The sequence below is a fragment of the Tupaia chinensis genome, unplaced genomic scaffold, assembly GCF_000334495.1.
Source record: "Tupaia chinensis unplaced genomic scaffold, TupChi_1.0 Scaffold143481_1, whole genome shotgun sequence".
NCBI lineage: Eukaryota > Metazoa > Chordata > Mammalia > Scandentia > Tupaiidae > Tupaia > Tupaia belangeri.
This window is the reverse complement of record NW_006203325.1, coordinates 105,515-122,330: the sequence shown is the minus strand read 5'-3', so window position 1 is coordinate 122,330 and position 16,816 is coordinate 105,515. Positions and strand designations below refer to the sequence as shown.

The 16,816-nt window shown below is 35.4% G+C and overlaps 1 protein-coding gene across 1 annotated transcript in view; it reads right to left on the bottom strand.

The window, feature by feature from the left end:
- AHR (aryl hydrocarbon receptor) overlaps positions 1-16,809 on the bottom strand; it is a gene marked incomplete in the record, with an annotated part of 55,450 nt that extends 38,641 nt beyond the window's left edge. The window contains 2 exon segments of the mRNA XM_006163890.3: positions 5,538-5,725; positions 16,712-16,809. Coding sequence (XP_006163952.2) covers positions 5,538-5,725; positions 16,712-16,776 — 253 coding nt within the window.
- Between the last annotated feature and the right edge of the window lie 7 nt (positions 16,810-16,816).

The window sequence follows — 16,816 nt, the reverse complement described above, 5'->3', positions numbered from 1 at the left end:
AACTCCCATGAAGTCGACTGTGGTTTGAGTTCTGGACAAGATGGCTTAAACTCATGCCAGGCGTGTGGGTGTGTGCCCAAGATCCCAAGGAGAATGGAAGAGAAGGGACTGCGGCGTGGCCATCCCCCTGGGGGGTGATTTCTCGCTTTCTGTCTCTCTGGCAAGCGCATGTGTTCTCTAGCAAAAACCTCTCAAAAAAAAAAAAAAAAAGAAAGATCAAAGGATTTAACTTTTAATATTTAAATGTCTATATTTAAAAATTTTTTTAAAGGGAAAAAATTGGTCAAAGTTGACTAGTTTTATATTACCTCAGTGGTAGTCTTCCCAAAGAAAAAGAAAAGAAGGCTAAAGGTGTGAATTTATTACTAACTACATCTATTCATGGTCATATTATCAAAGAATCTAGAGCCATGTAACACTATGCAGTAATCAAAGAAACCATTAAATCTGTACATTTAAGAGACAATAAAGAAGCAAAATATGCAATAAGTGATTGCAATGAGTTTAGGCTCAGTTTGAATCTCAGACAGACATATATTAATATTTGTCACCATGTTTTTAAAAATATTTATCAAAGTAAACAAAAATATTCAGAGATGAAAGTGCCATACACAAAAAATTCATATATATAACCTAGCAAACCTTATATTGTAAATTGAAGTATCTGAAGAAAAAAGGAGATTAAATTTATGATCCAAAAAGGTAATATTACTAAATGTCAGAGCCAGATTTGAAACTCACAAAATAAAAATGCTACACCATTGTTTCTCTTTATTCATGTTTAAATTCATATGGATTTTACCATACGAAATCCATAAATTAAAACTTATAAGAATCTTTTTGTACAGTTTAAGCTATAGAATTATTATGAGTGTTACAATTAGGGTTTCATGTTTTAGAATGTAAATTTAGGAAAAACAATATATACATAGTTAAATCACAACCAAGTTGGATAATGCCACAGGTAAACAAAATTCAATAAACACTTTGGTGATTTCAAATGTGCTGAATTATGAGGCAAACAAAACTACTTTGGACATTCCCAGAATTAAGATAGTATATCTGCTGTTGAACCGTGATACTATAACTTTAGGAAATTATTCAGCATATAGTATTTAAAAATTACAGCAAAGCAGATGAAATTATAGAATGTCCACAGTGAAAAAGCAGACATACAAATCTATTAGACTTTATAAAACATCAACCCTTAGAAGAGCTGTATTACTTCATTTTTACTACTTGTTCAAGCTTGTCCTTGGCATATATACATGCATAGTTGTTTTTCAAGAATAACATTCTACTTTAAAGAGATACCAAACAAAGACTGAAATCCAGAAACATGCACAAGCTAAAAGATGAATAAACATAATAAATGTCATTTGAAAACCTAATGAACTAGGAATGAACTGTTAGTGCATCTACAAGAGAAAGAACAAGAAAAGAGCACTAGTAATTTTTAATTTAAAATAAAGTCAATGAAAACCTAAGATAAACAATGAGGTTAAGTAAATGTCAGATCATCATATAAGTTGATTATCATCCTCTCTTCCCACAGTATTTTGAGATTCACTACATTTAAAATATTATAACATGCAAATTATTTCACGGTTCATAAAATGTTAATAATTATAAACATGTATAGTGATACAAGACTCAGATTTTCACTACATTACTTAGTTTTAAAAAAATAGAGATATATTCCTAGTTACAGTTGCAAATGCAGGTCTTTGAATTAGAAACTCAGATCCCCAAACTCAGTTCTATCAGATTTATTGGTAACCTAGACAAAATAATCTTTATCTTATTTCAAAGAATATCTTTCCACAAAGTAAATCTGTATATCTCATTTTTTTTGGGTGTGAGAGGTTTTTGCTATAGGGTGCTTGCGCTCGGCAGAAAGACAGAGAGAGACAGAGAGATAGAAAGCGAGAAATCTCCCCCCAGGGAGGATGTGTATCTCATTTATAAAGATACCATAAGAAATACCCCATGACTCAGGTATAACAGAGAAAGTAAAAGATTTCAGTTAATAAATAACTATACCTTTAATGGTGTGGTATTTACTGCATTGTATTGTATGGATGTGACACATAACTATGGTCTCATACAAAGAAAAATCTTTTCTTTTTACTCCATTAGATATTTGTGTCTAAACAGAAAACAAAAACTGGTCATTCTTAATTTTTTAATTTGGAAGGATGCTTTCAAAAGGCATAGTAATTCGAACGTAATCATTATATGACAAAGAGTATTTCAAAAGGCAATAAAATCAAATTCAAAAATATTTTTAACATGTACTAAAATTGCTCATACTAAGAATAAAACATTACCACGCTGATTAGATTGGTCAAGACCAACATTTACTCCTTGACAACTGTGAGACACAAAATAGAAGGAAACTGTATTCTTTATTTTTAACTTCAAACTTTACCATATCTGAAAAATGACTAAGTTCCATTCAAGTATTTTACAGTTATAGTTTAGGATGCTTTGATTCATCAGAAATGGATGAATAGTATGTAACACTATACTTAAAACTTCAGTGTTACTTTTCAGACAGTTACGGCAGTATAGTCGTGGCTCCATAACATAAAGTCCATTCGAGTTGGATTATTTAAACTTGCAATAAATAGATGTATTTTCTTGGAAAAATATCTATTGTTACAGTAAAACTTGAGTTTCCTTTCTAACGAGATTGTATGATTACTCGTTTATATTGTTCTTTCCGCAGGAATTTGCACACCCCCTGTTTGCATCCTGTTATTCACTTGGAGCTTCCCTTTCACTTCACTATACTGGTTCCCTAACAGCCAGAGAGTGGATCTCACTGCACACAAAAATCCTAACTGCTGTCAGCATGCTCTAAGTTTGCATTTAGCATTTGCTCAGTTCTTAAGGATTTCTCACAAAGCTTTATTTTCTGTGTGCTCTGAAATGTTGCATTGCCTTTCCAGACAACTAGTAGTCTGGAGAAGACGACTTTGGGATCCTTTTTTAACCAACTGTTGCTCTCATATTCCTACTAACTCTATGTTCCTATACTCAACAATCTAAGAAACTGCTAAAGCATATATCTTAAAACCAACCAAACACATTTGGAATGTTTCTAAGAGATTTTTTAATCTTGGAGTTTAATCCATTTGAAGGCAAAAAATATTAAAATTAGTTTAAGGCACAACATGCTTGGTAAATAGCAATTCCCGGTTTCTCTATTGAACCTATTGGATAAACAATGTTAGGGGTATGCTCTACAATTCGTATTTAACAAGCTTTTCAGGTAATTTTATGCAATTCTTGAAGTTTGAAAACTAGTAATGAAAACGATTTAAAATCAAAGATAGTATAGTTGATGAAGGAATGATACACACAGGTAATAAGGTCCTTTTTTCTGTCAAGTACACTGAACCAGAATTAAAATAACAAGCAAATTTGTAAATGGAGAGCTCAGAAAATACATTTTAACAAGTAGGAACTCCACAATGACAGCATAATGGTTATGTCATTGGACTCCCATGCAGTTGACAGCAGTAGGAGTCCCAGAACCTGTGGCTTAAAACTCATGCTGGGCATATGGGTGTGCATGCCTACAATCCCGAGAGTAGCAAGGAAGAGAAGGGATTGCAATGTGGCCATCACCCCTGGGGAGTGATTTCTTGTTTTCCATCTCTCTTTGTTTCTCTGGCAAGCACACACGCCCTATAGCAAAAATTTCTCTTTAAAAAAAAAAAAAAGTCTACCCTGTAATCACTACCTTCAAATCAGTACATAGTGCCTAGTTCACAAGTGCTAAACTACAGTTTTTCTGCGAGAAAACATACAAGTAAGCAAACAAACAAAAAGATGCTCATTAAATACTTCAAACCACATAAATATAAACCTAAATGAAAGTTAATTGTTTGCAATACTGTTAACATAATTTAATAATAACTATCTATAAATGGGTTGTCTAGGTAATTTCTAGTGACCTATACCAGCATATCAGCTTCATCTGAGAACTTGTTAAAAGTGCAGAATCTCTAGATACACTTAAATCGATTGGATAAGAATCTGCATCTTAACAAGATCCCCAGGGTGATTTGTAAGCACACTAAAGTTTGACAAACACGGATACAGGAAACTACGAGTTTATCATTAATTCTTTTGATACAGTTGATAGGGTCAGCAGGTGGCATAGCGGTTAAGGTGCTGGACTCCACGTGGCCAACCATGGTTTGAGTTCCACACCCATGGCTTGATGTGTGTGATCAAAACTCAGAGAGAATGGAGGAGAAGAGACTGTGGTGTGGCCATACCCTCTGGGGGCGTGATTTCTCACTTTCTCTCTCTCCATCTCCATCTCTCCAGGGAGTGAACATGCTCTATAGCAAAAGTCTCTCACTCAAAAAAAAAAAAAAAATACAGTTGATAAAATAACTTGACATTTTCTAAAGACTGAACATTTTCTTTAAAAATCTATTTGATTTACAAATAGATTAAAAAAGAGGTCAAGGACTTTTTATATGAGAAAATACATTGAAACAGTATTTTCAAACAAAAACTCCAATGTAAAATACTTTATGATGAAATACTGTAGGATTAAAAGGTAACAAGTATCACCTAATCACCTTGCTCAAAATCCCAACTTTCACAGCTGAGTAAACTGAGGTATAGGAATGCTATCTGACTTAAAGTCAAGTCGTTTGTCAGCAGCACATTACAGAATGAAATCCAATTCTACTGCTGCCTACATATATGCTCTTTACAGTGAAAAAAAATTAAATTATATCTTCTGCAATAGACATTATACAGTCAATATAAAGAATTAAAAGTATGCACAATTTTGAAGGAATGAAATAATATACCTATAAAAAATAGAAAACCCATCAATAATATATCTCAATAATGTTAATGTGCACTTCATTCATTCCTTAAAAAAAAGAAAGAAGGATGGCAAGCAGGTGGTAGGGAGATTATGATGGCTGGATCCCACATGGCTGACTAAGCAGCTGGGAGTCCTAGACCAGGCAGCCTGAGAATCACTCTGGGCAGGTGTGCATGTATGCCCAAAATCCTGAAAGGAGAATGAAGGAGGAAGGACTGTGGCATGGCCATCCCTTCAAGGAGTTATTCCTTACTTTTCCTCTCTATTTCTCTCTCTCTCTCTCTTTCTCTGTCTCTCTCCTGTGAAGACATACACCATATAACAATGGAATAGAAAGGAGAAGGGAATCTGGGGCGTGGTGGCACCTGCCCTATGGCAAGAAAAGAGAAGGGAATCTGGAAGCAGACAAAATTTGAACATAACTTATTAATACATAATTTTTGAAGAATGACACCATTACTGCTTTAAGAGGCTGCATCTCTTTGTTGAATTAAACTGGAAATTTAATTTTAGACTTATTATAAATTTGGCTTTGCTACTTTAGTTTTGCCATAAATCAATAAATAAAACGTTTTTCACATATGGCTAATTTCTGTAGCTATTAACATAGAAACAGGCACACTTAACATAAGAATTTTGTAAATTAATGTAGAAAAAGTAAACTCTTCCGTCTTACCATCAAAGAAGCTCTTGGCTCTCAGGTAACTGACACTGAGCCTAAGAACTGAAAGTTTGTCCAGCTTATTAATAACATCTTGTGGAAAAGGGAGAAGGCTAGCCAAACGGTCCAACTCTGTATTAAGACGATCTCTATGTCGCTTGGAAGGATTTGACTTGATTCCTTCAGCTGGGATTGGCTTTACTCTGAAAAACAAACAAAATACCATGAAAATCCTATAAAAATATAAGGCAAAAATTTCTACTGCATTATAACATGTCTTCAAATATTTCTCTAACACAGCAATTTTTAAAAACTATGTCAAGTTGACATAAATCTTTCCAAAATCTTCCTTTCATATCTTAATTAAGAAAAATAAGGAAAGGGGTAAAATTCTTCATAATGTTTTATTAAAAGGCTTATGAACTACTCATACAAAAATGCTTATAAAAATAAATTTTATGAAGATGCTTATGTATACTTTATACATTTATAGAATAGTGATTCCCAATTTCATGAATCAGCTATGATTTTTTTTTTCCCCACTTGAAACAGCCATTGTTAGGGAAAGGAAAGAAAAAAAAATCTATAACAAATTATGTGAAAATCATGCTTCCTTTGCTGTCTTCCACAAGAAGCATTTCAACCTCATTTATGCTGCAGATAAACAGAAACAATCCTAAAAAATAATGTTTATCTTCACCATGCCCAGCTTCCTATATTTATACAGTTTCTTCCCATTAGTCATGATTTTCCAAAGCCTTTGCTGGCATCCCCAGATGATCCTCTAGCCATCTACTATGGTCCTCGCTCATTAAAATAAGAATAAATTCAAATCCAAATTTACTTATTTGTTTTTATTGATTAACTAACATTACAGGTCAACTGTGATTAGAGGTTAAATGTGATTACTTGGAACTTTTGCTTTTATGACTAGGCAATAATTCTACTTAATTATTAGCTTTTGCGATTTGTGACTCATGAAACTCTAACAATTTAACATGATTTCCACCTGAGAGAAAAATTACAGGTAAGAGAGAAAAGTGAATAAATGAGAAGTTGGATGGCTTCATACAAAGGCTTTAGCCAGCACTGCAGAGCAGAAATTAATCAGATGATCAGACACCCATGCTGGCATATAAATAAATGTTAAAAAACTAAAGAAAGTAATGGTTAGACTATACCCACCTCTCCATTAGCCAGAGAAGTAACTCTCCATAATATTCTTTTTTTTAAAATAATTATTTTATTTTAACTTTATTGATTATTATTGTTACTTTCCAGTTTGATCATACAGACACAGAGAGAGAGAGGGAAAGTGAGAAAGCAAGCCATCAGATTCAGGACTTGAACCAAGGTTGGCCATGTGGGAGTCCAGTGCCTTTAACCACCACGCCACCTGCCGGCCCCTATCCATAATATTCTTACAACAAAGACACTTTTGACAATTCAAATGGAACTACGTTGTTTTATAAAGTAATATATGCAGAAAGATGACAAAAATACGGGATTTTAACATGATTTTAATGCTAGTCTCAGCATTTGTCTATTCCATTTCTCTCTTATAGCTTATATTGTTTCCCCAAAGAGAGGGTACTAAAATGGGTAAAGTGGTACAAATAAGTGAATACTTTCTTCCGACTATTTTCAACCTGAATATACACTGGATATTGGTGATTGTTTCTCTAGCCATTTTCCCTTAATCGAATGACATTTATAATCAAATTCAAGTCACAACTAATTACTACATTTCTCCAATAAATTAGCTGAATTTTAACTTTTACCTTTAATGGTGGTCTATCTCACTTTATAATCCTCTACTGGTTATTAACTTATTAACAAATATTTATTTCCACCCATTATATCCCAGACAGCTCAAGAAAACTCTGTACACATATTCAGAGATATGGAAGCTAAGAAGGAGCAACTATTGAGAAAAGATTTCATGGGGCAGGTGGTATCTGAGACAGATTTTGAAAAATGAATAGAATTTCATGAAGGGTCATAACTGGGGAATGGTGAACAGTGCGAAGTCCCTTATCTGCCGTGTGAAACACAGGGCAAGAGAGAGAGAAGGGGTCACACAATTGGGTCCACAGTCTTTCAATGAATACTGAACAGAACCACCTACCAAGTGCTAGGTACTTAGCAGTAAACCAAAAATACACAAAAATTCCTGCTCACATGGAACTTCCATCTCCACTGGAGAATAGAGAAAGAAGTAAATTAATATATAACTTTTTGGACCAGTGAGTGTTAAAATAAATAAATAAATACATAAATAAAGTAAAGCAAAGTAAGGAACTCATGCAAGGTAAGGATGGAGGTGCTGGTTTTGACAGCCAGGGAAGGCCTTCCTGATGTGATACTTCAGACATAAATAAAATGAAGGAGTGAGTCATGTGGGTATCTGATTGAAAATGTTCAAGATAGAGAAACAGAAACTTTCCTCAAAGTAATGGTACAAAATTGGACTTTGGTAGCTGGGAGTCATCTTAACTGTGGAGTTGGGATTTATACAATCAGCCTTATGTTTTACCAAACTGAACCTGGTGATAAAGAATATGAGAAGCAGGGCGGGGCTTGCTGAAGTTACAGGTTTCTGCCACCAGGAACTCCTTTCAACAACATAAATCTGACCATGTCACTCCTCCAACAAGCATGTTCCTTAGCCTAGCACACGAATCTTTCAGGATCTTTCTAGCCTCTACCTATTCATCTGGCCTCACTGCTCTCAGCCAAACTCCTTCTTGTTCTTCATCCTCCAGAGCTAAGAAATTGGGTCTATAGCTATCTATACACATATACCTGGGTAATTTTAGACAATTGCTCTTTCCACTCACTCTGAGTCCCTGCTCAATCAGATCACTTTTACACATCTTCCCTGGCCCGTCTCACAATAGACCAGCTAGTCCACATCACAAAACATTGAATCTTACACAAATGTCTTATATAATCAAGTCATTAAAGAGTATTCTACACAAATAATCTCACACAAATCGAAAATATGTATACAATCCAGTTACGCACACTTGGTATTTTTCCAGTAATGATTATGAAACACTGGAGAGAAAAGAGTAACACAAATGTGGAAACAAGACCAGCTGATATGACACAGAGAAATAACAGTAATTTAAAAGCCGTCTCCATACCGTGTTTCTGCCTGTCTGTGCAGGGTCTCTGCAGTGATGGACCCTACACCGGCATTTAAGACTGTCACTCTACAAAATGCAATATTGCCCACATTTCTAATGTGCTATTACATACTTTAGGAAATATTTATCATAAGACTACATTTCGGTAAGTGTTAAGTAACCTATCTGCATAAAGTTGTTTGCTGCTCTTATGTAATAAGAATAGCCTCTTCTTGGTATCCTTAGTGCCCAGTGTAGTACTTAACACAGAAAAGACTCTCAATTCATGTTAGTGGACCAGAAAAAAAAAAAAAAATGACCAGAGGCTGACCAAAGGCAATGACAGTAAGAATGGCAAGAAAGGATTGGCTTGAAGAGAGATTTTAAAGCAGACTCAAAATATTCACTGAATGAAACTGACTCAGTATAGGAAGAATGGAAGAGACCTCTGAGTGATGAGGGGTAGCAAATGAATCTGGGATTTGTAACTTAGACAAACAACTACTCTTCCTAACGGGAGGTCTACTAACAAAAGAGTGGCTGGAGGACGGACCTCAGTGAGGTCAGCATTTAGGTATCAGGCTGAGAAGCACAGGTGGAAAGACACAGGCAAAGACAACAGAGGAAGACCTAGTAAGGTAGAAGGGACAAAGAGCCAGGGTGAAACACTGGGTCGTTGGAAAAGTCATGACACATTTTTGTACAGAGAAACACAGAAAAATATGTCATATCTTTTCTGACAATCCAATATATCTGGAGGTTGGAGAAGCAAGTAAATGCACAAAGCAACTGAGTGAGGTCAGGACTGAGAAGTACCCAGCAATTCAAATCGTCTGTGTTCCCACCGGATATGAAGCTTTGGAAGTGTCAGGCTGTTAAAGCAAAAGTAATAATATTAGACTTGCTTCTTCACTAGTTTTGTAAGAAATACTCAGTATTTTGCAAAGCTATTTCGTAAACATCCATACACATGGAAGATGTGCAGAAAGAATTAAACATAGAGAGCATTCCTACATCGATTACACTTGAGTTGGAACATGCTAGTGCTCTGACTTTTGTCTTAGCTTTAAATATATGCTGAAATAGATGGCCTACCATTCTTTATGCAAAAGGTTATATTTGGAATATAAACAAAGGGCCCTATAAGACTGGATTTGGGAGCTCCAGGTTTCAGACATCTGAAATAGAGAAACTGTAAGAAGCCTATCAGGCAAAGGAGCAACTTAACATTTTTTTTAAACTGTAACCTCCACAATCCTGTCTCAACCTGTAAACCAATACTGTTGTGAAACCAAGGCTCCCGCTGACTGCACGCCATGCTTCTGTTTTAGAAGCCACGCACGTCGTAAGTACTGGTGATAACAGGCCCAAAGGTGTCCCATGCCAGTTCCAACGTTATCTTTAGTGCCTTTTTAACATCCCCATCTACAATGTCTGAAACTCCTCATTTGTACCCAGTGTTAAAGTTTAAAAAAAAATCCCGTTTAATTGTGAATTAACACAACTGTGAGTTTTATATAATATTTATCATAAAACCTCAAATGGCATGCAAAGTTACAGTTTCAGTAATCCTATGAGATTAAAGTGACATTTTTAAACAAGAGATGATTTTGCTCAGAACTGAGTGTGCGGTATCAGCTTTTTCCTCTAGGTGATTTAATCAACGTCTACTGCCTCAGTCTACTTCCCAATAACTTCTTTGTCTTTAGTTCCAGGCCCAATCTCTGAATGCTCTCTCATTCATATTTTCCAGAATTGGGGCCACCCTTCTTGGCAGCTACTATGGTGTTACAGCTAGAAAATCGGAAGCATTCCTCAATAAAATCCCTATACCACATTAAGTACATCCAGTAAAACCTAACCCTTAACCCCAGCATTAGTGCATACTTATTTATTTCCGATATGAATTCCAAATGTTTACAGTAATAAACAATAATCCTAATGTAATATTATAGAGATGATACATAGCAGAAATAACGCCAAACGTCATTGCAAGGCCACAGCTGGATATTTCACGTTCCCATCTAGAGGCAAAAACACATCTATGAAAATGTCTGAGAATTCTGGATGAAAGCTACTGAGTCAGTACTCTGCCACTTCCTGCTGAGGCTCCACATCGGGGATGGGCTCTTTCTCTTCCTTTCATTTGCTACACCTACAGAGAGATAAGGAGGCATAAACAGCCTAGTTTCTAATATAAGACATTAATGCTGAAAAAGAGGAAAATGAAATGTACCCTAGAAATCACTATTCTTTCGATAATCTTGAAAAAAAATCAAGAATAATGTCCTCTTTCAGCCTTCTATACATGTATACATATTTCTCAATACCTCCTCTTAAACTCACGGACCATGCACCAACTGTAACAGATCCCTAAAGCACTGTCAGAAAAATCTCAAGTGCTCATCGATTGTGAAAATAATAAATCTCAAATATCTAATATGTGCATACAACTAGGAAGCTTTGGTAGCTACAAGGACAAATAAAATATATCCTACCTTTCAAGAGCTGAGTTTTTCCTAACACAAGGAAAAACGTCTATGACAAGGCAAAATCAGGCAAGATGTATTGCTCCATAATGTGCAGCAATTTTAAAAGTGATGCCCAAGAAGAGTTCATAGAGGGACCAGCAGTTTGTGTAATGGCTATGTTGCTGGACTCCCATGTAGTTGACCACGGTTCGAGTCCTGCACCCAGTGAGTGGCTGAAACTCACACTGGGCGTGTGTGCGTACGTGCCCAAGATCCTGAGAGGAGAATGGAGGAGAAGGGATTGTGATGTGGACATCCCCCCTGGTGGGGTGATTTCTCTCTTTCCGACTGTGTCTCTCTCTTTCTGGCAAGCGCAGGTGCCTTATAGCAAACACCTCACCTAAATAAATAAATAAATAAATAAATAAAAGAAGAGTTCGTAGAGATGTCACATCTAAACTGAGTCTCAAATATTAGGCAAGACACTTCCAGTTCCATGATAGTAGAACACATCGCTTTCTGTAACTGTCCTTTTCTTCCAGAAAATAACTCCAAAAAAAAAAGGTAAACAAAAGACCAAAATACCAACTCTGATAAAGAACACTAGAGAAGAAAATCTGCAAGTACACACAATCTCTCTACTACTCACAGGCACAATCCCAACAAAAATTCAGTTACCTACTCTCCTTTTTGCCAGTAAAATTGACAATAATATTTATAAGCAAAACTGCAAAGAAGTCCACAGTTTGCCAACGGGCATGTAATCACAAAATTCTTTGTATAGTAACTTGACATTATCTTTCAGAATGTACTATTTAGCTAACCTTGAAAGTATACATATCTTTGTACCCCCAAACTCCACTCATAGGCATTTGTCTTTAAAAGAATTCCATAAAAATGTACATGTCTCAGGGGTGTTCTCTGAAATAGTTGTTAGAATATTAAAAGGTTGAGAATAATAAAATTTCTCCCCTAAAAGGTAAAAAGTTAAATAAAGTATGCAGCTACTGAGCTTGCAATACATAGTATATAGCATCGAGGAATCTCAAAATGATAACACTGAATGAAAGAATCCAGCCAAAATGCACATACTACAGGGCAACATTCTAGAAAATGCAAAGCAACTCAGGGACAGAAAACAAACCAGTGCTTGCTTGGGGAGGGGGACAAATGGAAATGAGAGAAGGTGAAGGGGTTGAGAAAACCTCTGGGGGTGATGGTATGTTTCTTATTCCGACTGCTGCAATGATGGTTTTATGGGTATATATATAGGTCAAAACAGATCAAATTCTGCACTTTAAGTCTCTGAAGTTGATTTTATATAAATTACACCAAAATAAAGCTGATAAAGATAACCAAAAAATGTTTTAAAGGGAAGTAGATAGGTAGAAATCAGTAAGATGGGAGGGGAACACGCTAAGAGGAAAGAACAAGAATAGAAGCATGGAGATGAGCAAGGACATATCCCGTATGGGAAATGGCCAAGACTTTTTCCTGCCACAACACTATTGAGGAGAACCAGTGGACAGAAAGCCCTAGGATAGGGGTGTACTCCATGCAGCCTTGAATATGCTTGCTGGATGGGACTGTGATGTTCATAAGGACATAAGGTCTATAGTCAAACAACCTGGGATCTAATGCCCAAACCCAGTCTTTGCATTTACTACCAGATCAATTTTGAATCAAAACCTCAGTTCTCCACCTGTAAAATGTAAATAACGTGACCTTTCCTTAGTACTGTAGTAAAAATGAAAGAAAATGATGCACTGTGCACAATGCTTGTATCAGTGTAAGTGGTGTTTGTTTTATTAAAACATTATGCAAAAAGTAAAATGTTTAACAGAAATGTGGAAGTAGAAAGGTACTATTGTTAAATTTGTCTGGTGCTTATTTTGAAGTAACTGTCATAATTAAATACAAGAATAAGCATGCACTGCGTAAGTTTATTTACCAAAGAAGTAGCATACTTTTCCGTACTTGTAGTTGAGAACATAATCGTATACTGCCTCTTACTGTTTCACAGCAGAATTGATTGTTCTGTGATAATGTAAGCTAAACTTAAAGAACAGAATTTCTGTTTTTCTCATTTATATTTTAGCAGCCTCCTGAGTTTATAGGTTGCTGTGTTCTGCTAGTTTTCGTTGTGACCGTGGCAGTGTAGGTGTTGACTGTTTTGTATTATGGTCAAGATCTACAGTGGTGGGAAAACTAGATATTGTGTTTTATTAATAGTTCACATTCAGGCTCTCAATTGAAATGTTGCGATTTCCTCTTTTTCTATTTGATGTTACCTGCAATGACACACTCTACTTTATTTCACAGTTCCAATGGGCAAGAGCATCCACAATCACTATGTATAAGCTCTCTAAATAAAGCTATTTGAGAAAAATAATGAAGACCTAATTACATAACTGAAAAGATCTATTATTTTATTTTCAATGTTACTTAGAAAAAGACATTATACTACCTGCATATAAAAGACTTAGTAAGTAGCATATAAAGTAAGTAAAACAATTCAGTAAGTTGGTTCATCTAAATGAGGCTCATGATGTTTAAACAAAATGAACAGCAACTTAGCATAAATGGCCAGGAAGACAATGCTTATATGTTATGTAACAATATCAAATGTTAATAAAGTAAAAGTTTTCATCGGTATGCATTTTACTGAAGGATTTGCTAACTCTCCAAAGTTACTTCCAGTTCTGACACTGTAGATGGGTGGCCGGATCACCACTTCCACTGGTATCATTTCTAAGTGTGGATATCATTTACTCAACACCTGTTATTTGCCAACCTTCAGTACTAACTTTCTAGAAATTGAAATACTGTTATAACTTTTTCTGTAGTCATAAAACTTCAAAATTATTTAAACATATTCAAAGTTGTTATCACTAGAGAAAAAATATTCTACTTAATTTTATAGTGGGCTTTTTAACTATCCTCTTGACTCAAAACAAACAAACAAAAAGAAACACTTTAATCTCCCCCCAAAAAAGAACAATAGGATTAAATATAAATATGTATTTTAAATCAAGGTTATTATGATCAAAGTTACTAAGTATGGAACATTATAGTAGCATTTATTTCTAAGGTTATCTCTGAAATTTCTTCTTGTAGGTAGGAAGATGGATAAATCAAGATGCAAAGTTGCTTCCAAAATGTTAATTTTGTAACTTTCATGACTTCAAAGGAAAATGACACATTTACTGAGAGTCCACAATGTGTAAGGTATTTTAGTGGGATTAAATTTAACATAATTTATAATGTATTTCCTACTTACAAAAATAATTTTCAGTGTGACGCTTGCCACTAGGGGGAGTTTATTTTTCTTAATAAATTCAACGGAAGACTGAAAGAAGTTCAGATTAAAATTATGTCACCTACCCTATCTCAAAATATTACAGAATGGTGTATTTAAATGACCACTCTTTCTAACAGTCTTCTAATCATATTACAGCCTATTTTTCTCTGTAAGCAAAATAAAATGGCTATCACTTAAGTGATCAACATTAAGTAGATTTGGATAGTATTTTCAGCTCAAACAAGATGTATTTTTCCCAGACAACATTGGCATATTTTAGGTCTTATTAGCTACAAACGGGTAGCTTAATTTAAACATTTATATTAAGCTTAGTATTAGGTTTAATGACTTAATTTCAAAAATAAACTTTAACTGCATTAAATAGTTAACCATCTTTCATTCAGGTAAAAATAATTTACATAAACACTTTCACTTGATCATGTAAATACTGGCAGTAACAAGCTGGTGACATTTAAGGCATCTGATGATTAGAAGCAATGCATGGTGCTCAGTAAAGAGTGGATTAAAAATGATAGTACGAAAATAAAAGAAAGGCAAATGAAGAAAACACTTCAGTTATGTTACAAGCAATTATTAAGTACAAGTATATTAAAGCCAAAGATTTATATCGAAATGCTAAAATAATCAAAGGTACATCTTACACAAATAAAAGGAAACTAATATGTTAAAGAGGAAGATCTTTCATAAAATACTGGTTAGAAACAAAAAGTGTTAAATGTAAAGCATTGAATTTTGTTTACAAAGCCATCTAGATCCTTTCCTAACACACTTAGTTTTACACAGTATCTTAAAAACAGCATCAGGGGAGACCTTCCAGTTTTCTGACCATACACATAAAAACCATGCTATCCCTATTATATCTTAAGTGTATTGTTGCATTAATATATAGACAGGCATCTGAGATGCCTCCAATTTTAATCATCAAGGACAAAATCAAATCAAACAGGTTTTAATAAAAGCATTCTACAAAATGAAAAATATTGTAAACCAATGTCTCAAAATTGCCAAGGCAGAAAATTGCTGACTCAGCAGTATTCCTGTCGGACACATTGTACTATAAAAATTTCAAATTTTAATCACAGTCTATTTATTGACAAAATTCATGAACCTAGGTCTGAAGAAGTAAGATCACTGAAATTCTTCAAGGAAATTAAAAGTCCCGAATAATGAAATGTGTAAACCAGTAACTTGTTTTAAACATAAATCTTTAACTGTTATTTTTCTGATTCCCATTAGTTACAATTAGGTCAAGTTTTAAACAAATTGGCACTGCTGACTTGCTCTGAGTAGATATTTAAGCGTCCTTAAAAATTTTGTGACTATTTGAAAAATGTAAGTGAAGTAAAGTAACTCAAAAATACTAATTTGGAATAAATACATGAGAACAGTCAACCCACAGAAAGAAATGTCTCAAGCACGAATTTATTTTTCCTAGGAAAAAAAAGATATTTTAAAGTATTTGCCATCTCGCCAAAACAAACAAAAAGCTCTATTAGAATTGCCAAAACTCAGTAATGGGGGAAAAGTGAATTAGAAGTGGATGCTAAAATGAAAACCTCTCTCAATAAATCCACTTGTAAATATTTAAATTTACGGTCCTAAAACCACCCCACTAGTGATGAGAAAGCTTCCTCAAAAGGTGGCTTTGAATACAGAACATCCCCTGAACCTACTCCTACCTGCTACCTTCTCTATACACTCCTCAAGATGGTCACGTCGAATGCTACAAATTGCTACATAACGTAAATAGGATACAACAACGGAAAGCCAGTTGAGAGGGAATATAAAAATACCTTTAGAGGCACTCAGCCCTTTCCTTCAAGACCGCACGTGTTTAGCTCTAAAACATTTCGCGCCCTATCAAGCTTTCTACCAAGAATGAGAATTAAGACTGTCCTCTAACCTAGCCTATGCAGATATTAAAAGTGAAGGGGATTTCAAGGCAGGCTTATGCTAGCTAATCCACCAGCACCAAAAGGATCAGAGCTGTCAACAAACTAGGACCCAGAGAACGCAGAGATGCAAATGTGAGAGGACGCGTGTGCGCTGATGACAGAGGACAGTTTTCAAATGCAATCATTGCAAACGAGAAAATCTAAGTCCTTGTTCTCTGGACTGCTCTCTACATCTTGATTCCACGAGCTGTGTCGGGAAAGGACCTAATCCTCCTGATCGCTGGGATTTGGGGGCGGGGTGGGGCCGCCTCCCGCACCCGCGTGCCTGAGCGCCCAACCCCCGCGCCGAGGACGCGCTCCGGACACTCACGTTTTCTGCACCGGCTTCCGCCGCTTGCGACTGGCGTAGGTGATGTTGGCGCTGCTGCTATTCATGGTGCCAAGCCGGCGGCTGGGGACACCACCCCGGACCCCC